This window comes from Mytilus trossulus, chromosome 10 (assembly GCF_036588685.1).
Source record: "Mytilus trossulus isolate FHL-02 chromosome 10, PNRI_Mtr1.1.1.hap1, whole genome shotgun sequence".
Taxonomy (NCBI): Eukaryota; Metazoa; Mollusca; class Bivalvia; order Mytilida; family Mytilidae; genus Mytilus; species Mytilus trossulus.
Window position 1 is genome coordinate 56,707,261 of NC_086382.1, and position 27,950 is coordinate 56,735,210.

General features: G+C 31.9%; 1 protein-coding gene and 1 long non-coding RNA gene across 2 annotated transcripts; both read right to left on the bottom strand.

Annotated features, from left to right (window-relative positions):
• Positions 1–3,113: 3,113 nt before the first annotated feature.
• LOC134688013 (uncharacterized) lies at positions 3,114–16,139 on the bottom strand. The gene is made up of 3 exons (XM_063548481.1): positions 16,065–16,139; positions 9,660–9,840; positions 3,114–4,345 (listed from the first exon to the last, which is right to left on the bottom strand). Exons 1-3 carry the CDS (start codon positions 16,137–16,139, stop codon positions 3,114–3,116), a joined length of 1,488 nt encoding a protein of 495 aa, XP_063404551.1.
• A 3,914-nt stretch (positions 16,140–20,053) lies between these two features.
• Positions 20,054–21,354, bottom strand: LOC134686683 (uncharacterized). Its single transcript, XR_010101637.1, has 3 exons — positions 21,319–21,354; positions 20,482–20,558; positions 20,054–20,117 (listed from the first exon to the last, which is right to left on the bottom strand). It is a non-coding gene; the product is annotated as an uncharacterized LOC134686683 (long non-coding RNA).
• Positions 21,355–27,950: the final 6,596 nt, after the last annotated feature.

A 27,950-nucleotide genomic window follows, 5' to 3' on the forward strand; every position in this document is an offset into this window, starting at 1 on the left:
TTGATCCCTTAAGAAGTTATTGCTTTTTACGGACAATTTTACACACATTGTTTATGTTTTTTAACTTCACAAAATCTTCTTAAACGAAACTAGTAAACAGTTTTTATTTCATTTCCTTGTACGTTTAGAAACAGAGACACTAAGGCTGAAATTGAACATATGGATAAAATGCATTTATTTGCTCTTGGAGAAAATATGGCAGATACAATGAACATTTAAATGTCATTTTTAAGAGCAAAAACAATCATTGATGAAAGATTTGAATAAAAACCAAACTGGTGAGCGATTTAGGCTCTTGAGAACTACTTGTTCCTTTTTAAACCCTAATGTAGAAAGCATCATTGTGAACTTAATATAAATCCTTTGCTTTTTAGGTGTTATTGTTATGTATTTGCTGATTTTGTGTCATAAATGGATACCATATAACCCCCTTGTTTAATGTAATACAGTATTTAAAAAGCATTAAGGGTTTAAAATTCAATTACTAAGGTGTACACGAGTAACGTAGTTGAGATATGTAAACGAATCGAAAATAATGTTACATTTGAGAATTGTAAATTTGAGATTATCGCGTCTTTCAATAATATCTAAAAGTTTGAAGTCCATATTTGTGTCAGAATGGAAAAAAAAGTTCAGATATGAAATAGACATGGTAGTATCCTTCATCTCAAGTTCACTTACGTGAGATGTACGTTTAAATGACAAAATATCTGAAAGTGAAATTAAAAATTCGCAACATGCATTTTGTTAAGTCTTTGACATCGTAGAATGAGACTTATTTCCAAATAACAAAACGAGATATTTTACACCTTGAACATGGTACATGACCTCCATTCCCATGTCTAGAATTTTATCTAGCATTTAAGTTGGGTAACTTTGTTCACTTTTAAGTTGCATATTCTAAATTCTTTCGACGACTTTTGTTTGTCATTCCGATGTTTTTTGTGTCTTTCTTTGACTAAATAATTTGGATATCTCCTACATATACTTTTGTTTCCATCTAATAAAGGAAAATCGTATGGCTCTAGAATATTCATATTGCGCTTTATTTACAGTTACTGATTGTGCCTTTATTTGACATGTATTGTATGTTTTCTGAGTTTCATTATTTGTTTAGCAAATATTCGCCTCATATATCAAAGTTACAAAAATTGTTTTTCCAAATTCTTTATATCACATAGTTGTTTGACAGTGAACAATATCGATCCTTATAACAACTACTTTTTAATTTTAATTTGTGTAAGTTCTAAATTGTAGAAATACGTATATGTAATTCTTGTTAATTATATTGGACACTGTGAGAAAACTGTCAATCTATAATAAAAGGGTTTTTTTCACACAAGGTGACGTTAAATGTGTCTAATCTGAAAACATGGTGAAACATTGAAGTTTTTCTGTCACAGGCATAGAAGCTCTCATCAAGTATTTGGAACCATTTTTTTAGAATTTTTTTTTTGGTTCGGTCTTTGGATTATAAACATATGACATAAGTATTTTTGAAACGTTATATAACCACTAGGTTGATACCACAGTTAGTAATTGTATCGTTGCATCAATAATATCACAGCGTTCACTCTGTTTATCGAGAAAAATAATCGTGAAGAATAAGTAACAGTCGACAAACATTGCGATCGAATCGTGAAAGAACTGGTATCGGATTGTGAAAGCAAATATTTATCCTGCAATTAGCCAACTATTGTACAAATAACAGGTATACAAATAAATGTTTGCTTTGTTTGTACTTGTACAAATAAAGTCTCCTGTTACCCAACGTCCTTGTTGAGCAATTGAGAATATGAGTATTTTTGTTTCCTTACTGGTTCATTTTGAAGTTCTCTTCGCGGTCCGCGTTTCAACTATGTCGATTTCTTTGAGAAATTAATGACAATAATTTATATTTTGATAACTAAATTTTCAAGTTTTGGGAGTAGTTTTTCCGGATAAACATAATATATGTACATTGTCGGAAAATATAAATTTTATTTGTACACGCTACGAAACAGGAGAAAAGCTCGACAGAGCCTCGCTTTCCGTCCTGTTTTTAAAGCTCGTACAAATAAATTTTATATTTTCCGACAACATACATATATTGTATATTTCAACTGCAAAATCTGTGAAAATATCCAGTGTATTATCTACAGGTGTAAACATTCGTGAATATTCTAATTCGGTAGGTCACATTCATGAAAGGAAAGGGGGATTGTAGTTACTACGTAAGGAACATATCCGATATCATTTGTGAAACAGTTATTCCATAACGGTCAACCAACTGGTGATGGCGTCCGTAAAGTTTACAAAGGGATGATTTCAACTTCACCATTTTGAACTCTTGGTTTAATAGCTTCCTTGTAAGCAGCAACCCTCTATCAAGAAAATCATGAGAGGCAATGCAAGCACGGGAATATCGTATCAATTGGGAGATATATACCCCGAATGCAGGACGGGTGCTGCTGGAATGTTGCTACCTAGAAATTGAAAGTTCACAATTGGAAAGCTGAAATCATCTCTTTTGTCGTAAAGTTAGACAGATAAACTATTGGTGTAAAACAGAAGACAATAATTCAACAGCAGAATTTGTTTGAAAAGATAAAGGATTTGGTTTTAGAAGAAAGTCCACGAATGTGTATTTTATAGTAAAATATAGACATTTCAGTATACAGTATAAAACACTTTTAATTAACAAAAATATTATAAGACTTTATTATCAAAAAGATTCTCTACGGCTTAAATAATAAAAGATTGCTGCTTACAAGGTTGCTATCATATTCCCCTTTAAAGTATTTTTCTAACGGTTAAGCATATCTTTAACTCATTTATTCCTTTACCATAGGGCTACTGGTAATACTTTATTTTTGTTTCTGAATTTTCAAAGAGTAATATTTAAATGCTTAAATATACTGACTGTATTTTACCTTTTATTAATTAATAATTGCTATAACAACACCTATTGTATTTTATTTGTAGGCATAGATTGAATATATTTTTATCAAATGTTGGCATAGGTTGAAGACATCCATTTATTTCATATACTTGTTGGGTCAAATTAAATAACTTGCATAGAATGAAATTATATTTTGTGTCACACTGAAACACAAGATTTCTGGTTCATTTTATCAATTTCTAAATTGTATTCCTCCAGGATAACCATAACCGTCATACTGTTTACTACCGTATACCCATAATCCAAATTTTGTTCCATTCAAATGCTTTATATGGTGGGCCCCATGTTCAATACTTACACTTCCGGTGCTGAAATCATCCGATCCATGAGAAATACTATATATGTTAAGTGTTATACGCTTATCATCAAGAATGAATCCACCTATCTCGCTACTCTGCACTACAATGCTTATAAAACTGGAAAAGCCCTTTGATGGTACAGCAAAATGATATTCCGGTAAGTATTGATTAACGCCATGAATAGTCATCATGAAAGTATCAAAAAATCCTGGTAATGTATATTGAGGATAGACAGTTACGATAACGTTATCTGATGACTGTATGTATGAAATTTTCTCGTGTTGAAAGTCTAAATATTCTCTTGGTCTCAGCAATATGGAAATTGCACTTGACGTATTTTTGAAAGTAATTGAGGTTGCATTAATAGACAACACCCTTACAGTGCTCCATTTATATTTTGCTATTTCTGGAATGACATATAACGAGTCAAGTTGATCTGTCGGTAGGATCATTTCCATGATTGGGTTACAGTCATAAACCGATGGGGTATTATATGTGTTAATGCAGTTGCTTCCACTAATAACAAACACAGGTGCAGAAGATGTCACCAAAGTTCCAGTTAAATCGTGTGTATGTGAAAGCTGAAAGGTTTCGTAGGGATTTAGTACCATGGTTATGGAAGAATTTAGAGAATATTTTACATTATTTACTGTTATTGGACCCTGATCACTTTGTAACAGAATATGCACTGTTGTATTTGTGTTTAAAGGAGATACAGCCATAATGCTTCTTGATTTAAAACGACGACCAATATTAATTATATTAAAAGACGGAATAACGTATATAGTAGATTGGTATTTAGCCGGTATAGCCAAGTATCCTTCACCACCGTACCGAGCGTCATAAAATCCATAAATAGATGCAGTATCATTTGTACATATTAGCGCTCCATGCTGACCAGCTCCATCAGCTGTTATCCTCACGGTATCACCAAGGGGAAATGCAAAGTTTTTTGGTGTAATCAATACAGTCTTATAATAATTTTGAGAAAATTCCTGGACTGTTATTTTGACTGTACTGTTCCCAGCCACAAATAGGTCTGATTCTCGGTTTACAGTATACTCTTGTTGTAAGAAGAACACTTTGAAACAGGAAATGTCTGTGCCTGAAAAAGTCGACTACTAAAAAAGTTTTTTTTTAATTAAAGAACACTATCATATTGTGTCATTGTTTGAAAGTCAAATATGTGTTTTTACTATAAAATTGTAAAAACAATACCAAAAGGCGTTTTTGATCTCATATGGGCACAAGCTATCCTTCAAATGAGATAACGTTTTTTCTCAAATGTAATAACAGTAACTAAAATGCTATGCAAACTTCATAAAAAGGCAATGTCTTGTTAAAGCACTTCTTGTTAAACGTACACACGGTAGGTATAGTGTCCGGTTGGGATCCTGTTTTTTTTCAGTGATATGATCGGGTGTTTTCCAGTAATTTAATCGAATATTTTCGAGTGTGATCTCGTTTATTCGACTGAATATGATCAAATGTTAAGCAAACAGCACGGATAGTAAGGTCGTCTTACCGAGGAGCGTTTTGTACAGTGATTTCGTTATAGTTTGGTTAAGTTTGTCATGGATAAGTTATGTTACTTCCCAAAACTCCCAAAACGATTGCCCCAGTTCTTTTAAAATGGGCAAGTAAAAAGCATATAACATGTCTTTATCTATATTGTAAGTCGAACAATCTTAATTGAAATTGTTGTTTTAAGAAATTAACGCAGAATAACCAAAATATCATAATTGGTATGGGTTGGTTAAGCGATTGACATGGTTCAGTTAAAAGTCTAGAAATTCGTCATGGTTTTGATTACATTTGTCATGGTTTAGATCCAAATAAATACATATTTGTGCCAACTTAATATTGTTAGTTTGTTTGAAGTCCATTGTGAAATATTAAAGTAACACAATTATCTAATTGACTAAGGAGTATAACACAAACAGTAAGGTTAACGAAAAGCCAGGAATGGAAGATGATAAAACATTTTGTGATTCAATTTTATTTTTTTAATCATTTTATGTTGAGTACTACTAGTGCTACCTTTGACATTTGTGCGGCAGGAAAAATTTTCCGGTTCTTCAAATGTACGGAACCAACAGAATAATGCTGTTAAGAACTAGAAAGGAAGTTCATAAAAGTGGTTGTCGCCAAAAGTAGGTAGCAACAGTTAGGAAATCTATTTACATCCCATATGCATAGCTTTCTTGCAATATCAAGCTTACTGGTTGTGTCATATATGTAGAATCAAAATCGTCCATAGATTTTATATCCAGTATATAAAATAGCAAAATATAAATCTTTTGGGTGTATCCATGGCAACAATCTGCATTTATTTGTTATAAATATTTAAATATTGCAAAAAGGGTGTAAAGATGACACATATTTCCCATAATTTTCCTAATACTAGTAGTAGAATTTCAATACCTTTTCTGATTATAGTTATCAAATGTACCAGGATTATAATTTTATACGCCAGACGCGCGTTTCGTCTACATAAGACTCATCAATGACGCTCAGATCAAAATAGTTAAAAAGCCAAACAAATACAAAGTTGAAGAGCATTGAGGACCCAAAATTCCAAAAAGTTGTGCCAAATACGGCTAAGGTAATCTACTCCTGGGGTAAGCTGAATTTGTTTACATCTATCTTTCAATACATCTCATTTTTTTGGTAAAATTGCGTCAATAACTTCGTGTAGAAAAAAAGTGTTTGTAAACATTACATTATTTTTTTAACCATTGGCTGGTCTAGCTATGAAATTCGGAGAGTCAAACAGAAAATAGCCCATACAACATGTAAAATATAATCTTTATGTTCTTATAAACCATCTGTGAAGGCTAAACTAGTACTCATTTGTCTAAAAAAAAGAATTTCATTACACAATAACTTTCATATTTGAAAAATCCACCGGGTCGAAAAGGCAAAACAACTCCTAACTGTGTATTGCTAACTCAAACGTTATGCTTAACAGTTACGTGAATAATGACGTTGCAACATTATACTTATGTGTTCCGAACAATGACGTACATAGTCTTGAAAAGTCCTCAGATGAATGAAAGGGCTAGACCATGCTGCTTTTAAAACTCAGTTTGTGTATTTGATTTTTAATATGTATTTATATAGATAGAAAGATAGATACAAGTCTAAATTGAAAACAATGTTCAAACCTATGATTGCGTTGGATTAAAATTACAATTTTTATATGTGTGCATGTGAAACGAATTCATTGGTAGAGAGGCCTAATACAGCACAAACAACATTTTCCCAAAGACCACAAAAGTGACAAAAACGTTTAACAAAACGCATTTGACTAACAGGTCGTACAACTAAAGTTCTTAAATCTTGCTGACTGCCATTGACGACTGCCAAATAAATTGATCAGAAGATGAAACATGGACCTTATTTTTTTTATTAAATACCAAACATACTTGAATAAACTTGCGGAGAAGATGGAAAACCACAAACATGGGGTGCAAAAATTTGTACAACATATTAGGATTTCGACAATTTTTATACGTGTGCATGAAAAAAAACGACATTTTGGTAAAGTAGTCTAAAACAGCACAAACGACATTTTCCAAAATCAGGCATGAAGATGGAGTTGTTACAGATCACCTGGATTATCTATTGTAAAGGATCCTACAAATCAATGTAAGATGCAGTCAAAGAAATAATTTTATTATAAGTACGTCTAAACCAGTGACGACTCTATAACATATTTCAAGCCATCGAAATCTCCAGCAGTGTTGATGATACATGCATAAGGCTAAAAATACATTCTGTGTTTTTTTATTCATATCAACATCAACCTACCAATGTTCATTCTGTTAATTTGTTATTATTGACCTTCGCTTAATTACAGTTACAAACTGGAAGAGGTCAGTTATTAAGCCACACGATGTCTTCTTTCTTATTTAATTCTACTTTAAAACTAAATACGGATCATTTCGTGAAAAAACACAGATGTTTTAGATGTTGATTAAAACAGATAATACAAAACACTGACTTTAAGTGAACTACAAAGAAATTGTGCGTATTTTTCGATCAGAACATGTAAAGCATATAAATACGATGGGAACTCATATACTCTCGAAAAAGCAGTGAAATAATCTGCTCGCTTGTAATTTCACTCGAAAAAAACTTGATCTAAACTCGAAAAAAGTGGGCCATTCACTCAAAAAAATTAACATGATCAAAGCTGGACACTATACATACGTACCCTAGTTCGCCATTTGCAATCCTTGACATCTACGTTGAAAGGTTGCTTAAAATACTGGAAAAGTTCGAGGCAATTGACCGCAATTATTATAATCATGCTATTATCAGACCAGACATGGATCCTCTGTCACAATTTTACTCCAAATACTGTCTTAACGCAGTTTTTTTTACAATAGGTATCATATCAGGTTTACAAAGTAATTTCTTATTACAATAGGATTATACTTAGCAGTCCGACTTACTGTCTTCAGTAGGCCATGTAGGAAATTAAATTTCCCTAGAATTTCGTCATTTTGCATAAAATAAAAATATCGCATGGCGTTTCTCTTTCGTTATATTCTATTTGCGTCATAGAACAAGAGCAGCAAGAATATATTAAAAATAAGAAATAAGAGGAATCTATTACGTAATATAAATGGGAGTCAAAAGCGCTAAACGCATTTAAAGGCGTGTATTACTAAATAAACATTTGGGATTTAGTATCAATCTATGGTTATCTCCTTTTTCCGATAACTTCAACAAACCGGGTATTCAATATCGGACTTGTTGAACACGTAAGTTTTTTGAGTAAACTGAAATATATTTTTCAATCGTCTTTTTAGAATTGAAAATTGATTTTTTTCATTTTTTATTTCCTCTTTTTCTGCGACGTTTAAATTTTAATTTTATATCCTTGCATACATGATTTTATTTTCTTTATATATACTGTAAACCAACTAATTTTCGCGGATACTTTATTTCGCGTTTTACCCTTGCTTGACCACTTCGCGGCTATTTAATTTCGCGATTATCTGATATACTTGATGAAGTTTGTTGAGGAAAGATCAAATATTGACATATTCGCGACGATTTATATTCGCGTTATTTTTCTACTCGCGAAAGTCGCGAAAATAAATCGCTCGCGAAAATAAGTTGGTTTACATTATATATATATATAAACACCTCCCGAAACGAAAGCTTATTTTTTATAAGCTAGAGTTAGAGGAGGGAATAAGGTCTTTATAAATGATAGGCGGTGTTGTCGTAGAAGTTAGAAAAAAAGGACAGGTTCCAGCCCCGGAGCACGAGGGGAAGTTACGAATCAAATCTACTCTAACATCGTTAGGTTGACTGTATATACAAAATTATACAGTGATTGTATGCTTTTAAAAATAGATAAGCATCCTGCAATTATACTAAAGATGAGTAGATGATAATTTCTGTACACTAAAAATAAATACTTCGTGTATTGTATCAGAGATCCTTGTTTAATTCCTACACGCAGGTAATACTATTTTTAATAAGCTAGAGATAGAGGAGGGGATAAGGTCTCTGCACAATGCTAGGCGGTGTTGTCGTAGAAGTTAGAAAAAAAAGTACAGGTTCCAGCCCCGGCGCCAGGAAGGAAGTTACGAATCAAATCTAGTCTAATATCGTTAGATTGATTTTCTAGGGACTTTATATATTTATAAACCGAATAAACCGAATTCACCAAAAAAATTATGAAAATCATTGTATAAAAGTGTGATATGTATTTAAATAAAAAATAAGATTGTTTTTATGGGATTATTGATTACGCGCGGTTTCGGTACTCTTTCATACCCAATTAATGATGCTTTACATTCGATTAAAAGATGATATACCTTTATTTTCACAGCGAGTCCCATGATATCCATGCACACATATACATCTGTAACCACTTTGTACATTTTGACATGTTCCTCCATTCAAACAATAACACTTAACTGGAATTACTGTAAGTTCGTCATTATAATATAATTATGCATTTAATTCGTATGATCGATTTTGATAAAATGCTAGTTTTTTAGTTATGGATAAAATAAGTGGTTAATTCTAAATAAATCTCATAGGATTGTGTGTCACCTTTTGTGTGTTCTTTCACGTTGTTTACAGTAATATTAAGGAAGTTGAATCAATTTGAAAGACTTATTTCTTTTTTCTGTACCACCGTTGGAAAAAACAGCAGCTTTTTCATAGATTTTGAAGTAAAAATTACACTAAATTGTACTCACGAACCAACACGATATATAACGATCCATCCGCAGTGTCTGACCACCGTTAGATTTTCTTGCATGATCGTTTTCCCCATGATTTGGACATTTATTCGAAAATAATATTGTAGGTATTATAGGATTTTTTGTATGTCCCATATCAAAAAGGTTACCTAGTCGGATTATTCACAGATTTTACCAATTACCTACCATTAGGCTGTGTTTGTAAAGGATAGCTCCTTGTTGTAAGTGACGGTATTGGTGTTCCTATCATCTGATAATCATTGTTACACAAATTTGCATCACAACATAATAAATGGCTCATTGATCTCTTTTCACTTTCTTCTCGTCGTCCAATTATAGGCAATGAAATATATTGCGAATCACATACCTATAAATTCAAAATAGCATCTTTACTTGCCAGTTGCTATGCTGACATTAAAGGTACAATTTTACTGCACCGGATGCGCATTTTGGATAAATTATTTTCTTTTCAGTATTGCTGGATAACAAAATATCAAAACATCCAAAACAAAAAACAAAAAGGGACACAAACATTTAGAGATGACTGGATAAGAAATCAGAACTTTGCAAGAGGTAGATCATTATTCCCTCATGCCTATTGTATATTTTCTGACTGTATGCTGTAATACGAGGTTTCGGGTGGGTTTTTTGTAGTCTTGCTCAGTCTATAGATTTTTTGTTGTGTTTTGTGTACTAGTGTTTGTCTTTTGGTACGTTTTCGGTTTTTGTCATGGCATTGTCAGTATGTTTTTTACTTTTTAAGTTTTTGTATTATTAGTATGTTTAGCAAACGAGTGGCTGATTTGTCCATATTTTTTTGGCTGCAGTGGTTGTTTGTTACGAATCAGAAACTTTTACAAAAAAAATGAAAAATAACGAATACCGAAGTCCATAATCAAGGACAAAATCAAAAGCTGAAAGACATCAAACAAATTGACAAAAATGGTCAATTCCTTACATGGAACAAACATTTTCTTGTTTATAAACTGGGGGATTAAACATGATCTTATAGCTAGCTTAACCTCTCACATAAATTTATGACATTCGCATACAATTCGATTATATTGTTTGATTATAAAACAAACAGACATAATAGGTAAAAATGTCAAAAAAAGGGGTCCAATTGTCAACATTGTTTTATAATATTAATCACTATACAAACAAACAAGTGAGAGAAAATTCAAACCGATATTCCCGATAGCTTGCCACTTTGAAAACATTACCCAGTAGCATGTAAACAAACTTATTATCAAATTATTGCAATGTAAAATAGGACACAGTATGTCCCGTTTTGGTCATATAGCTCTTTGTTTTCTTCCATGGGTTTTAAAAGTTATGGTTTCAGCGTTTCTTATGAAGAATATTCAAGAAAAGGCTTTTAGGTTTCTTCAGACAGATTTGTAGACAAAGTTTAGAATACTTTATGTTACCGAAACGTTATCTCGTGTTTCCTAAACTACGAGAAATTATAACTGATGGTACGGATTGGCATACGGTCGTCGCAATGTATTGAAGTTTGCACTTTGTCATCCCTTGTTTTCAATTTGGTACATGTAGATACCGCATTGTAAACTCCACAACATCTGTTTACAATTGATTTTTTTTTAATTCTAATGGACTTTGATAATATACTTACATGCTTTTCTTTACAGCCACTGTGATAAAAGTGCTCTCCAAAATGAATCTTTTCTTCTGTATAGCAAATCTATTCGAAGAATACAAGTTTAATTCTGCTTTTGAAACTCCTCTGATTAAGTTAATATGGCAACATTTGTCTGTCATATTGCAAAAGTAATTGTATTGTCTATCAAAAATCGATCAACTTTGCCATCCCTTACTGACCTTGCTAGTTGTCTTATCCTGATTTAACTCTCCTTTTATACGTTTTTTGTAACTAAGAGCAATTTAATGTAATTTATCTTTTTAAACAATCCACAATTTATCAGTACTATTTTAACCTTTTTAATAACCATTATTATTCAATGAATTGCTGCTATATTCAAGGTTTGGAATATAAATCCTGCTTTTAATAGAATACAATCTCAGATTACAGATTGCGGCCGCATTTCTTTCTAACCAAAATATTGTAAACGTTGTGTTGCGTTTGTTTTTGTTTTCTAACGCTAAAAACGTAGAAACAAATACATTGTTTAATAAGTCTTTACTGACACTGTTTGAACTTTCAAAAATGCATGCACATGTTGTTGGTAAACAGATATTTTACAAACGTAGAAACAAAAACTTCGCTTTATCAGGTTGAAGTTAGAAACAAATGTAGCATTTGAACTAACAAACGACAAACGACAAACTGCAGAAGCATTTCGTGCGTGTGCATAGTTTGTCATAGTTTATGTTAACTTTGCAAAGGTATGTTTGAAAGAAATGTACAAACCATGTGCGCGCTACGTCGTTTGCATCGTTCGGGTTAAAAAGAAATGCAATTTGCATCATTAAAACTGTCGTGAACGTTGTTATCGTCGGCCTCGCTTGCCTTGAAACTCTTATAAACCATACACTATTATACATTTTGTATTACCATTTTACATTTTGTATTACCATAATACATTTTGTATTACCATTATACATTTTGTTTTACAATAATACATTTTGTATTACCATAATACATTTTGTATTACCATTATACATTTTGTTTTACCATTATACATTTTGTATTACCATTATACATTTTGTATTACCATTATACAGCATTACTTCTTTAACGGCTGATGTAGGTTTTGTCTATTCATAGTACAATTATACAAATTGTTTAAATTTTATGGAAAGCATATATTAAAAACTTGTATATACTAGGCACCTCGAAAGGATCACAGAACGACACTGTATGACACTCGTCTGCTGTTAAGACGCCTTGACAGCTATAACATATACGTCCGTCATATTGCGTTGTATCTATAGAAAAACAAGGAAAAAGGGAAGAAAATTGAAACGCCAGTATAAAGAATACAAGATTGTTGAACAAATAAAAATATGAACATACTTGAGAACTATTAGTATAGCTTTATCTCCAAGTATATAAAGTGTTAAAACTTATTTTATTGCGACGCAATTTTGAAACAATAAAACTTATCATATATCTATAAACACACATCGTTATATTTTTAAAAAACGCGGTGTATAACATATTAGCAAATTGATCAGTTTTGGGAAACATCTTTTCGATATTTTGAAATTTGTCAACATGATTGAATACGTCTTCTGTGTTCTAGCTTGTAGTATAAAGGTATAAAATTCAGATTGAATCGTGTAATTACACAAACTGATAAATTGAAAAGATCCCGAAAAAAACAATTAATTCTAACCCAAAATAAAGGTAAAAACAATTCAAATCCAGTAGGTACTATTTAGTGACAGATATGGAAACGCTATATTTGTTTAATTATGAAGATTTCATTCTAAAGTCTTTAATTAAACAAGTTTCTAATTTTTTTCAGGACTCATTTTGCTGCTTTCAGATTCATGTACATTGTATTTCTTCCTTTTTCTTTCAGTCCTTTAAGTGACTAACTCTGTTTTATCCGAGACGGTATTCATAAAGGGAACATTTTGATATCACAAGGAGTCCATGCAAAAATATGAAATAAACATAAAAAAGAGTCTTCTGTAAAAAGACCCTAGTTTTTGGTGGGGTTCGTGTTGTTTATTCTTTAGTTTTCTATGTTGTGTCATGTGTACTATTGTTTTTCTGTTTGTCTTTTTCATTTTTAGCCATGGCGTTGTCAGTTTGTTTTAGATTTACGAGTTTGACTGTCCCTTTGGTATCTTTCGTCCCTCTTTTATCACCAATTGTTGCTTTATAAAACAAAATGAGTTCACATATGGAAATAGAACAGACGGAACGATACAGACTATTATAGTTAACAAATGGTGAATATCATTATTCCGTTGTTCTTGTTAAAAGGGAAACAGTGTTTTACTTTGATTGTTAGTAAATTAATACATAAATGATAATCAAGTCTTTTCCTCTGCCTTGTCTATGAAGTATTTGATAGACTTAGGATTTTCTTGTCAAAGAATGTATTAATTATATGTATTTTGCAAAATCTTTCGGTATCTTTTTTCTTAAAAGCTCTTAAACTTCGTTCAATATTTTGCCTATTAACATTTTTGGTTCGAGCGTTTCTGTTGATTTATTTGTAGACGAAACATAGTGTCTTATTGGAGTTTTGCCACATCAGTAAAAACTTAAGTAGTATGGATATGTCTTTTGTCAAGAGGTAAGGTATTTATTGAATGCTTTTATTTTATCATGAACAATAATCTCAAAAAGTTATTGCTCTGAATTAATTTTGCAATAACCATTCGTAGCATATATCAATGATGTGCACCGATGAATTACTATACTATTCTGATTGTGTGTTATGAACATTGTGGCAGCTATTGTCAAATGATTGAATTACCTTACGCAATAATCGTGCAAAGACGGTAGAACATTTTTATCTTTATATAATATTATATCCATCTGATTATATACATGTATGATAACCTATTTTTTTTAAATTGTTGCCTTTAATCTTGGATTTATCAACATAAAGCTTGGAACTTCCAAATTTAATCTTGGAATTATCAAGTTTAATCTTGGAATTATCAATTTTAATCTTGGAATCAGCAATTTTATCTTGTGATTATCAATTTTAATTTTGTAATTATCAATTTTAATCTTGGAATCATTAATTTTATCTTGTGATTATCAATTTTTATCTCGTAATTATCAATTTTAGTCTTGTAATTATCAATTTTATCTTGTAATTATGAACATCAATCTTGGAATTATCAACATTTGTCTTTGAATAATCAAATTTAACCTTGGCATTTCTAATTTTAATCATGGAATTATCGAACATTAATTTTGGAATTGTCAACTTTAATCTTGGATTTATCAACATTAATCTTGGAATTATCACCATTAGTTTTGGAATTATCAACATCAATCTTGGTATTATGAATTTTAATCTTGGAATTATCAAAATAATCTAAGAATTATCAACATTAAACTTGGAAATTCCAAATTCCATGTTTTGACCCTCGTTTGTCCGACACTGATTTTCCGACTTTCATTAACCAAGTAAATTTCTAACTTTTTACCTCTGCTAAACAGTGCACTTCAAGTGTGCTTTACTTTACTTTTTGTCATTCATTAGTATTCCCACTATACCAATATTACTTTGGAAAAAAAATAAATAACCAATTTAAACAAAGTCATTTAACTTATTAAAGCAAGAAATGTTATTGGTAGTATGGTGGAAACATCAAATATTCAAGCATATTGAAAAAGACCTTTCTTTTAAATCAAGTGTCCTTTGCTATTTCTATTCAATCCCTGATATCAATTTAAGTTATTGTGCAAATATACCATGGATTGTTTTAACTTAACGGGACATTTTCTTCGAGACATAAAAAAAAAATATGATTTTGTTTTGATTAATCATTTTTAGAATCCAATTTGGTTCACTTTATCAAACTAAAATAAGGAACGACACCGTTGATAAAATTGTTCACTTGCAAGTACAAAATTCGACCTCTTTGAATCCATATTCATGCAACCAACAATTTGACTCCATAGATATAGATGGTCACGCATGAATTAGGAGTGTTCCTTCATTAAAAGAAAAATAGTGTCAAAATTGACAGTGAAACAAAGGTAAACCATTTGATGACTGTTTCAATCCACAAAAGCATGTTGTAAGGAATATATCTATATATTTGTGGTAAAATTATTCCTTTGAACACCTAAACCATTCTCCTAACATTTTGACTGATGATACTGGCGGCCGGATTTGTCATAAAATTAGAAAAAAAATCTCAAAATCTACTTATTATATATAAGTTAACAATTATTTTACAAGGTTTAGTTTGATGCTAGTATATAAGATTTTAAATTCATTGATTTTTTCCAATTGTATCACATATTTTGAGTATAAATCCCGAACGCAATTTTAACGAGACTCAATCATCAGAAGAATACATGCTAAAGTATGATTTTCTATTGAAACGAGATCAAGAAGGGAAGACTTACTTACAGCATCATTTTATAATGATTTTATAGATTTTATTCCATTTTTGGTTTGGAAGATCACAACAGTTATTTAACGGATCGTGTAAAAAAAAACTATGTTGGTATTTTACATCAATGTTTTGTTTATGCATATACGTTGGTTATTTTTATTTATGAGACTTTGAACTAATGTGTTTTCTTCTAAAGTCTTGATAAGCGAGGCGGAAGATACCAAAGTGATATTATAATCCTATAAAAAAAAATATACAGAAAATGAATAAAAGACAAACAAAAGTTTCAAAGCACTAAATGAAAACTTAAGACTACGAACCCCACAAACTTCGGAGACTTCTCAAGTGCTTCACAAGGCTCAAAAGATACAGCTCCACATGTGGCACCAGATTAGCTTAACAAATAACCATGTGTTAATTCAGTCGGCATAATGTTTTCGTAATGTAATCCGTTGATGTTTACGATGGACGTTATATGAACCGCGACAATGAAATCAAACTAATTCATGTTATTGAAGTTGGTCCTCCCATTTTCGGATTTTTAGCTAATGATATAAGATAACTTACCTTCTCCACATCCATATGTATTACAAAGATTGGAGGAGCAACATTGGAAACAGGCAAGAGAGCTATTAAATTCATCTGTATTGGTGTGACATGTCTGTTTATGGAAACAAAAGAACTGTCATGTTAGTATTATTTAGTATTGATAATTTAAAGGGTCGCTAGCTTCGAGTATATACAAAATATAAAATATATTTGTTTTTGTTCAATTATTTATGCAAGTGGAATAGTGAAATTATATATCGCTTTTAGGAAACAGTATGGTTCAATGTTGTCATATTAATCTAAGGAACATTGAGGATGAATTATTCACTTGCAAGTGAATCATTCGACTTCATTGAATTCCTGCTCATGTGAACATTAATTTAACACCTTAGCTAGATAAAGATATCGCATGCAGTGTGGGTGTTCAATTATTCAAAGGAAAAGAATCAACATCGAAAATGAAACAAAGGTAAATCATTTGATTGATTGATTCGATCCACCAAAAAAATCACTTATACATGTCAAAACATATATTTAATCTATAATATGAAATTAAAAAGACATGGAAAAACTCGAAATGCACGAGTCTGATACTGTCTATATCTATATTTATGTTTATATCGCTGATATAACAATCGAAGGTCCTAGAGGGTCAACTCGACAGTTCAACAGAACGCGTCTAGATTACAATACACACAAAACGAAGCTATATTTTATCGAGCCCAGGCGTGGTATAATGTATATTTTAGTTTTTTTTTTTTATAATTTGATAAATGCTTTGCATTGTTATACATCAAATATGAGAATTTGAGAAAAATCGATGAAAATATGATGTGTATATTGCGGAACGAATATCTGCTAATGAAGTATTATTTCACGTTCTTTCAATTAATGTTGTAAACTTGCTGTTGAGAATAAATATACGTGATATATAACATAAGATCGAATGTGTATGTTGTTCTTTTTATAATGCATTAACATAATATGATGGTTTTGTACATTTATACAAGCGAGAGAATAGCCTTGCTTTAAAACTAAGTTTAATCAACGATTTTTAAATAAGAAAATGCCCGAACCAATAGATATAATATTGGCATGAGTGGAAATGATCGAGACAACTTTCAATCCTAGTCACAATGTGTTAAATTATATCCTCATATTCCATAGATCGGTCTCAAACACAGAGCCTTGTCTCACAGAACAGCAAACTATAACAGACTTCAATCATGACTTGTGTAAAACCATTTAAACTGGAAACTTAAGGGTCTATAAATATAGGAAGATGTGGTATGAGTGTCAATTAGACAACTCTCCATCCAAGTAACAATTTATAAAAAAAAACAATAAAGGTCAAGGTACGGCCTTAAAAATGGTGCCTTTGCTCACATCGAACAGCAAGCTATAACGGGACCTAAAAAATACTAGTGTAAAACCATTCAAGCTGGAAAATCAACGGTTAAATCTATAAAAAAAAAAACGAGAAATGAGAAACACTTATGAACCCCATCAACAAACGAATGCAGCGGGTTTTAACTTCTCAATATGTACCAACCTTCACCCTAACCTGAGATTACTAGTATAGTGTAAATTCACTACATCGAAGGACTCACTATAAAATATCAATTGGAATGGCCTAACGCAATCAATAGACATGTTTACAATAACAAGAGAACATTCATAAAAGGAATAGATTTGTTTTATGACACAATGTAAAACAACATAAATAAAACAAAAATAGAAAGGGGACTGAGATGCACAACAAAAATAAGAAAGACATCTATGGACTTCGACAAAATGCCGTTGAATAATATAACGTACACAGGTAATTAAAAAAGAAGTTTTGTAAAATAGGGACGAAAGATACCAAAAGGACAGTCAAACTCATAAATCTAAAACAAACTGACAACGCCATGGCTAAAAATGAAAAAGACAAACAGACAAACAATAGTACACATGACACAACATAGAAAACTAAAGAATAAACAACACGAACCCCACCAAAAACTAGGGGTTATCTCAGGTGCTCCGGAAGGGTAAACAGATCCTGCTCCACATGTAGCATCCGTCGTGTTGCTTATGTGATAACAAATCCGGTAAATAGTCTAATTCGGTAGGTCACATTCATGAAAGGGAAGGGGATGGATTGTAGTTACGACGTAAGAACATATCCGATTTCATTTGTGAAACGGCGTCCGTAAAATTTACGAAGGGATGATATCAATTTCCCTATTTGGAACTCTTGGTTTAATAGCTTCCTTGTGAGCAGCAGCCCTCTATCAAGAAAATCATGATAGCAAATGCAAGCACGGGAATATCGTTTCAATTGGGAGATATATACGCCGTATGCAGGTGCTGCTGGGATGTTGCTACTCAGAAATGGAAAGTTCACATTTGGAAAGCTGAAATCATCTCTGGAAATTGTAAGGAGTGCATAGAGTTCAAAAATATATTTAAAAAAATAGATAAATTTATAGTTCAGAGTACGAGAACAGAAGTCATAATCTATCGTTATGCTAAATACCTATCAAAAAGATGGTATATATATTTATTTAAAAAAAATAATGAGGCGAGATATAACACAAAATAAGTAAACATTGAATATAAAAAATACCATGGCAACACAAAGACGCAAATAAGAAACGAAAGACAAACAGCAATATACATACAGCTGAATATAATTATCAAAAATACCAGGATTATAACTTAGTACGCCAGACGCGCGTTTCGTCCACATAAGACTCATCAGTGACGCTCATATCAAAATATTAATAAAGCCACACAAGTAAAAAGTTGAAGAGCATTGAGGATCCAAAATTATAAAAAATTGTGCCAAATACGTCTAAGGTAATCTATGCCTGGAATAAGAAAATCCTTAGTTTTTCGAAAAATTCAAAGTTTAGTAAACAGGAAATTTATAGAAATGACTGTCCCTATGGTATCTTTCGTCCCTCTTTTATATACCATAAAATGAATCAAATATCTCATATACTTTATAAGAAATGTTGATTTTTTTTTAAATATATGAGATATCTCATTTCCGTTTTAAGATATCTTATGTATGTAGTTTATACGATGTCTTATATAATTGATTAGAAATCTTATAAAAAAAATCATATAAGATATCTTGTAATTTATAGTATAACTATGTAAGACATTATATTAAACTATATGAGATAACTTATAATATACATAAGATATCTGATGAACTATGTAAGAGATCTATAAGATATCTCATATTATATATGAGATATCTTATTTAATATTATCTATAAAATATCTTATATACTCTTTCTTTTATAAGATATCTTATTTAATCTTTCTTTTATCTCATATGATATCGTATATAATCTGTTGAATAGATATATCTGATATTATCTTTCTTTTATAAGATATTTTCTATAATTTATCATATTTATAAGATATCTTCTGAATTATATTAGCTATATTACAAACTATATAAGATATCTTATAAACTATATAAGATATCTTATAAACTATATAAGATATCTCATGAATTGTACAAGATATCTTATTAACTATATGTAAGATATCTCATGAATTATATAATATATCTTATAAACTATATAAGATATCTTAGAAAGTTGATAGTTATCTTGAGGTTAGAGTAAAAAGTAAAACGGCTTGCCATAAGCAATACTCAATCAAGGAAATTATGGTCGGGAATGCAGGCTCTGGAATATATATACTTAATTTGCAAAAGTTTTGTTTTCAACATTTACATATTCTACATGCTTCTTTTTGTAACTTCATGGGGTGTAAAAGAGTTGACCGAAGTTCATTCTACAATTGTACGCATGGTCAACGCTTTTACAACCCTATGTAAAATTCTCAGCATAATAAACCTTATTGCTATGAGTAAATATTGTCTACTCAATTACTGGTAGTATTGGCTCTCTTACTGGGATCGTCACTTTTTTCCTAAATCATGTACACCAAAAAAAATATTCTACAGGATCAACATTCTCGTTATGTACTCACGTTTGGAGTCATACATCCGCTTTTGTAGATTATCTCCCCTGTTTTGTCTGTAATTCGCTCAACACCACATATCTGAAGGAAACAATGTATTTATAATATATTGCGGTTCAGTTCCAGACGAGGAATATAAAGTTATTCTAAAGATAATATCATAACAATTTTGTTCTGATATATAAAAAATGTCATATCAAATAAATCATTACTCACAAAATGAAATGAGGTCGCAAAGTAACTCGCTAGAAAGAAGCAAACATCGATAACCATAATATTATAGTCTATTTTTCAACGTCCGACTGTAACGCCTAATCAAACATGTTAAAAAAATCAATCGAAAAGTAACGCAGTTCACGTAAGGAATGAAAAATACCTCGATCGAATATTTATAAGAATGACTCATACACCAAAGCTGTTATAGTAAATATAAGTAAAACAATACCTGATTATCAGAGCATTCTTGGACGTGTTCACAAAATCGTGGATGTCGAATCCCAGGACAGTTGAAGCATGTCAGAGCTAGCGTTAAAATTAAAAACCAGTTTGATATATTATATACGTATCCTAGCTGAATTCATCACTTTCTAATATAATTAGGAATACAATTTTGCACGTCAGACTCGCGTTTTGTCTACAAATGATAATATAATAGAACTATTCAGCTTTTTTTTAACCTATCATGTTGCCAGAACTTTTCATTTTAGCTATTTACTATTTACTTCAAATGTTTTAAATAGCTTGATACTAAACAGTAGCTTGCAATATTTGTATTCGTGTTGGATGATAAAGGAAAGGAGTGAACATTAGAGATGTTTAACCACGAAGATAGACATTTACAAAAATAAATTCATTTTACATAGTTTTAAAGACATCAACAATGTTTTTATGGTTTGAGATATAAAGTAAAATACCAAAAATACCAAAACGATAAGTTTTTTTTATCAATTTGCAAAATTAAAAGCTTGAACAAATGAATAAGAAACAACTGTCATATTCCTGACTTGCTGCAGGAATTTCCGTATGTAGAAAATGATGAATTCAATCTAGTTTTATAGCTAGCTAAACCTCTCACATGTATGCCAGTCGCATAGAATTTCATTTTATTTACAACAATAGGTTAGCAAAACAAACAGATGTTAATGTTTGTGTCATTTTGGTCTTTTGTGGATAGTTGTCTCATTGGCAATCATACCACATCTTCTTTTTTATATAGACATAATAGTTAAAATTGTCAAACATTGACGTTCTGGATACAATTGAACTTTGTAAACATGTATACCTGAACAGCTAACTGCCTGTAAAAACAGCAACACAAGGTTACCTGAAAAAATGTGTAGAATAATTGTGAATTTCAAATTGAAGTCGCTAAAAATGAAACTACGGTTCAAATATGAATTAAGATGATTAAGTATATTTCTATAAGTAATTTTTTGTCTCAAAGATAGTATTTTTTTTTATATTTTTTCAAATAAATTCATGAATTTAACTTCATCATTTGGAACTCTTGGTTTAATAGTTTCCTTTTGATTAGCAACCCTGTAACAAGAAAATCATAATTAGAAATACAATCCTGTACTGATCCCGATGTTGCATGAATGCCTGACATTATCATGTGACGTGTTTTTGCAAAATGAAACTGGACACGGTAAAAACGGATGTATTCTTATATTAATTGCTTCAAAAGACCATAGTCTGTCACATGGTATGTGTTGTCATTTAAGCGATATGTGTTTAACATTTACATAAACGGGAGGTTTGGCTTGCAATAAACCAGGTTCAACCAAAATTTGTTCTTTAAAGGTCCTGTACCAAGTCAGGAATATGACAGTTGATATCAAACAGTTAGTTTCTATGCTACTTATTTAATGTGTTAAACTGAAAACTCGGCGATTCATCAATCTAGTCTCTTGTACATACCATTGTGCCGTCATATAGCTAAGCTTTTACCGGCTTCAAATATCAACATCTGAAGTCAAGTGCTCGGAGCACAAAAAGCATGCTCGAAATATGAAATCCAGCATTTTGATTGGTTTATTTTGGAGTATGAGTATAAAAACTGAGTCGCAATTTTTATGACATCATGGCCAGGTATTTTAAATCTTTTGTACGCTTCGGAATGTAACACCATTTGAAGGAAAAGAAGATCCTCGGGAGAAAGTTGAGAAGTTTCGTATATTATTTGAGAAATTATATACATGTTTGTTCGTTGCAATGGTTGAACACACATTGCTATATCTTTGGCCGTCATCAATGACCTTACTAATTTATAATGGATATGTCGTAATATTGTCTTATGATGATGGATACGCCATTGAAATAAATACAAATTTAGAATCACTTTTTTGTTTTAATTGTATCACACTCTGTGAAATATGATACGTGAATTAGCTCTGCATGCAAAAACAAAGCAACAGACCGCAACCATAAGTGATATAACTTTTTCGACATCAAAATGCAGTTCAACGAGTTCTATAAATGCACATAAACTTTAGTAACGCATACTCCGTCTTTCTATATGTATTGCAATTACCAACTTAACGGTTAAATAAAACAAAATGTTTCTCGGTAAACGTGGTCAATAACAATACTTAAAAAATAAAAGCATCAATTGTGTAGGCTATATGACTTACCTCTTTATAAATATGATATATTAGTAAGGCATACAATTTAACGATCATTAGCAAATCAATGGTGTGTAGTAGAGAAATTAAATAAGGGACATTCAGTACTTATCAAAGCAACTCCCTTACAAGAAAGGAACTTTTTTTTCGAATAATGAATTCTCTTCGAGTGCCTTTCAAAAATGGTTGTTCCACTCAGGTTTGGTCTTTAATAAACAAAACTTACCGACTTGCATTATTCTTTAACAAGTGTTTTCTAGATATGTTTCAATTCATATGACGCAAAAGTTTAATCTCTGATAAACAAAACTAACCGACTAGCATAATATGGCATTGAAGGTTAAGATAGTTTTGGTCTAATCTTTTTGTGTCACGATTTACTATAATCAGGTGATACACAGCTACATTTTGCATGTTTATTTTTGCAGTACCTTGAAGTACCGAAACGTACTTATTAAATAATGTACTTGGAAGCTATGTTGCTTTATGTTAGAACCATACTTTCATAGCTATTGTAGAAATGGAATTGAAAGTTGAATGTAACAGATTTATCTTTTAATGTGTAGTATATTGTTGGTGCAACAACTGTTCTGAAGCATTCAAGTACTTTTGAAGGTACCAGGATTATCATTTGATACGCCAGACGCGCGTTTCGTCTGCATCTTTCTATAATGGGGTATGAAGTTTTGGAGGTACATCAATTTTTCATTTCATATTTGCTAAAGGGTGACAATTTAAAGGAATATGTATGTTGATATTAAATGTGTGAAGTCTATTTACCAGGTCTGTGTAGGTCTCTATATTGTTCGTAAAATTTTGACTTCGAATACCTCCATATTTTACTAATACCGGCGTCACACATCAGCGTAAAGTTCCGACGTACGCCAGACGTGGTTAAAAATCATGTTCTGTATCGTTTTTATCTGGCGTACAAGTAGCGTACCTAAACGTTTATCTGGCGTACAAGTAGCGTACCTAAACGTGTATCGGGCGTTCAAGTAACGCATGTTGAATTATGCCTGGCGTTTGTCTAACGTAGATGGAATGCACGCTAAGAAGGAAAAACAAGTCTCTTGAGACGCATTACGGTCGTTTCTGGGATGATAATACGTGCTTTTGGCGTGTCTAGGACGTTTTATTATGGGTGGTTGTTATACCGGCGTCACACATCAGCGTACGCCGGGCGTGTTGAAAAATTATGTACGCTGCCCATACGCTAATAATTTTGGATGCATTCAACCTGTCAATTATAACGTGTGCATAACGAGCTTTAAGCGTGTATTAAACGTACGAGAAGCGTACCTAAGCGTTTATCGGCGTTCAAAAAAATTTATGTTGACGTATGCCATGGCGTAGATGGAATGTACGTTACGAAGGAAAAAGTTTCTTGAACGTATTTGAGACGCGTCCCGGTCGTATCTTTGATGTTCTATTATGTTTTTTTTTGTTACAAACACAACTGCATACGTTTTAGTTAAAGTCGGACGATCTTGAAAGCGTATACAACGTGCCTTAAATGTGTCGCAAGCTTATCTGTAGCGGCCGGCGTTCAACGCGCTTGTAGCGTATGTGATACGTGTGATACGTGCGTGTAGCAGGTATACGATCATCTTCGCAAGACAAGGGTTACTATTAACACCCGTTCTCCTTATCCCTGGCGGATTGAGATAAATTTTCGGAGACATAATGTGAGACTGTTTATAATGGTTGCACTAGAAACTTGCTGCATCCAATCAAAAAGCGCCTTTAACATGATCACGTGTAAATGTAGAAAGTGTTTGTAAACAATTGCCACGTGTTACGTCTTTACATGTGACTATATTTAGTGATAACTTGAATGTTTTTAATCAACTTATAGTAGCTCCTGTGTATGTTTCATGCACAAAAGCATGAATGTTTTTTTTTCGTTTTTTTCTCGTTTCCGGCTTTACCAAGATTGTAGCATCTAGACTCCACAGTGTTTTTACCTCCAAATTGAAGAGTTCAATTGCTACAATTTTGGGGTCCTACTAAAATGCGCCCGGGTAAATAAAAAGCGCCAGGGGAAAAGAAAAAGCGCCCGGGGAAAAGAAAAAGCGCCCGGGGAAAATAACAGGCGCCCGGGGAAAATATATAGATATTTTATTGGCATGAGACAACTTTGTGTTGATGAAATAAGTTATGCACATTATTTTTTTTAAATTTTAGACAAGTAATTTTTCAAATTCAGATAATAGACATTTGTAATAAAAGTATGAATGTTTCAATTTTAACAATAATATAATTTATGAATACTATATTTCGAAAGACTGATTAAAATGGATCACAGTTTATGCGGAAGATTTATAAAATGTAAGACATCAAAAGGCATGTTTTTCAAAAACGATATCAAAATGAAAAATGTAAAAAAAACGACTTAAATTTCACAGATTAATATTAATTTAATCAAAATTAAAAGAGTTACACATAATACATCAGCAAATAAAGCAGTACGTACTATACATGTACCGTAGTAAAACAAGGGGGTAAAAAGCAGGAGTTAAATTTAAAAATAAGCATTAAAACCCTGTTAAGCATAGCCATTGAAACAGTTTTAGTTTCATAAAAAAGATATAATAAATGTATAACAGCATCTGCATAAAAAAGTGTTCACAATGCAGTTGCGAAAATATTAGACTTCAGGCATCATATCCACATTTATATTAAGGACAAAACAAGCAATGATTATTTTAAGGAAAAAATTTATTGTTATAAAATATTATTATTTTATTCTCCCGGGCGCTAATTTTCCTTCTCCGGGAGCTTTTTCCTTTCCCCGGGCGCTTTTTCTTTTCCCGGGCGCTCTCGGGCGCTTCCGGGTGCTTTTTAGTAGGACCGCAATTTTGCCGTTTCAGAATCTAATGCATCCTGGGTAATATTTTCAAAAGCGTACACCAAAGCGTTTTGATTGGTTTAAAACGTTATAGACAATGGAAATTCAACCAATGACGTAACGGTATTTTCACTTTGGGGTACAAACAATGAAATTACCCATGATGCTTTAGATTCTGAAATGGCCAATTGGTCAAGAATAATGTATTCGGAATTCGAAGATGGAATACGATAGACACACGCTCGAGTTGGATGAAAATTTTTATGCTGCATAAAATTTTCTCAAAGTTGTAGCGTACACCAAGGGTATACCTTTGTATTTCGACGTACTTCAAACTTATTCAACGCGCGTTTAACGACTGCTTAGCGTTCCTCTGGCCAACCATCTTGAAGCGTATACACAACGTTCCCTAAACGTGTCTCAAACTTATCAGTAGCGTTTTCAACGCGCTTGCTGTTTATGTATTATGTGTGTGAAGCGTACATGTAAATGCTAGACAAACGCTTGAGCAGGATGAAAATTTAAAGCATTCACCAAGCGCTTACCTTTGAATTTCGACGTACGCAACGCACGTTTAACGATTGCTTAGCGTTCATCAGGCGTACACTTAAGTATTCGACTTTCCGGTGTCAACGGTTTTGTCCAGTCTTGCTAGTAACGTACGAGTTAGACCTGAGATAGTTTTATATTGCATTTGTACATTAATATTGTTGTGGATCGGTTCATATTCACAAGCTATACAGTTGAGTCTGCCTCATAGCTCGACTTACCTCTAGAAATTTATAATAAGATTCAGTAGAGAACAAAAATTAATGACAAGAGATTATTTCAGCTTCACTTTTGCATGTTTTGTGAACTTTCCTTTACTATGAAGCAACATTGATATAACAGCGCCTGAATATGAGGAATATATCTAACTGTTGATTAGATGTTCCAAGGCTTGCATTTCCAATCATGATTTATTTTGAGGAGTACTGTGCTGTTCACAAGAAAGCTACTAACTAAAAATTGTGGTGAAGTTGAAGTCATCCCTTTAAAAAAAATTCGGGATGATGATGTAACAAGGAGTTTGAGCCCTTTTTGGGATAAGAATCTTTATCGGATATCTTTACAAGTCCCCTATAACAGTTGGATGACGTACCATAATGGAATATCTGATTCACAGAGGACAACAGATATGTTCCAATCGTCCAAACTACAATCCCGTCATCGTTTGATTAATTTTTTGCGAATGAAACCTACGAAATTTACTTATCACTGACGTGTTTGTACGTACATGACCAACACGAGGTGTGCCACATAAGGAGGATCTGCTTACCTTCCCTGGTAATGTTGAAGTTTTAGTGGGATGTCGTACACATAAATATAATTATTTCTTTTTTCAGATTTCCGAGAATGAAAATATTAGACCTCATTCATGTATTTGTGATAAGGAAATCAAATACTAGACACAAACTTCGATAGTGACCTAATACGCTATGTATGGAGTCAGTAAATTCCATATAGGGTGATAGCGCAATGTTGTGTCCCTTAGTGAAAAGACTATGTTGAGGAAAATAAAGAAAGGCTTATACAGACGAAGAAATTGATGATGCACTATTTAAATAAATGCCGAAAAAATACATATTTTAAATAAGGAAACAAGTTGTTATTATTTCTGAAAAGGCCGATGTAAGTAGATTCGTCATATTCAAAACTTGACCACTTTGATAGGCTTCTCTGATAAAAGTCATTTGTTACAACAGTGTGCTAGTGACATAATATGATACGTATGGAGTCAGTCAATTCCATATTGGGTAATAGCATAACTCCAAGCCTAATATGGAATTTACTGACAAAATAAATTACCAGATTACAAATGTATCCTGGTTACAGAGACTTGAAACTATATTTCTACATGATATTGCCTTGCCACTTCTTAATAGCCTGTATTCATGATTTTGTTATCTTTTGTTTTGTATTCAAATAGATTTGCATTTTAAGGGGAAGTAACTCTTAAACAGTGCATTTTCTGAAGGATTCTACATGGAATTTTCCTATTTTGTATTTTAGCCGGAAAAAACATACGGTAACCCTATCTTTTTTGATATTCTCAAAGCATTGTATGAAAGCTATCTTTTCCTTAAGTATTTAACAATTCTATCATTTTGTTTAGTTTCTAATCACAAAATTGTGTTTTTTCCTGTATCATCCATACAAAATGTGTAATTTTGTCACGCTCTGTAGCTTGAGAAAATGCGCTGTGACCTATCATTTTTATTACATTTTTCAACATATATCAATAGATACTACGTTTTGACTAAGTATGATTAAATTCTATCATTTTTATTTTAGACTCCCATCCCACCTTAAGTCACTTTATCTTATCAATCTACAGTGACTTAGGAAGTTTGCATCTCTTTAAGTGTTTCAGGACAAAATTCCTGAAAGTTAATCTTC

What these genes read in the sequence shown, in the direction of transcription:
- LOC134688013 (XM_063548481.1), bottom strand. Translation starts at nt 16,139, where the DNA reads ATGAATTTAATAGCTCTCTTGCCTGTTTCCAATGTTGCTCCTCCAATC. An exon ending in TACATATGGATGTGGAGAAG is followed by an intron (nt 9,841 to 16,064) that starts GTAAGTTATCTT and finishes TTGAATTTATAG; the next exon opens with GTATGTGATTCGCAATATAT. An exon ending in TTTACAAACACAGCCTAATG is followed by an intron (nt 4,346 to 9,659) that starts GTAGGTAATTGG and finishes CGACTTTTTCAG; the next exon opens with GCACAGACATTTCCTGTTTC.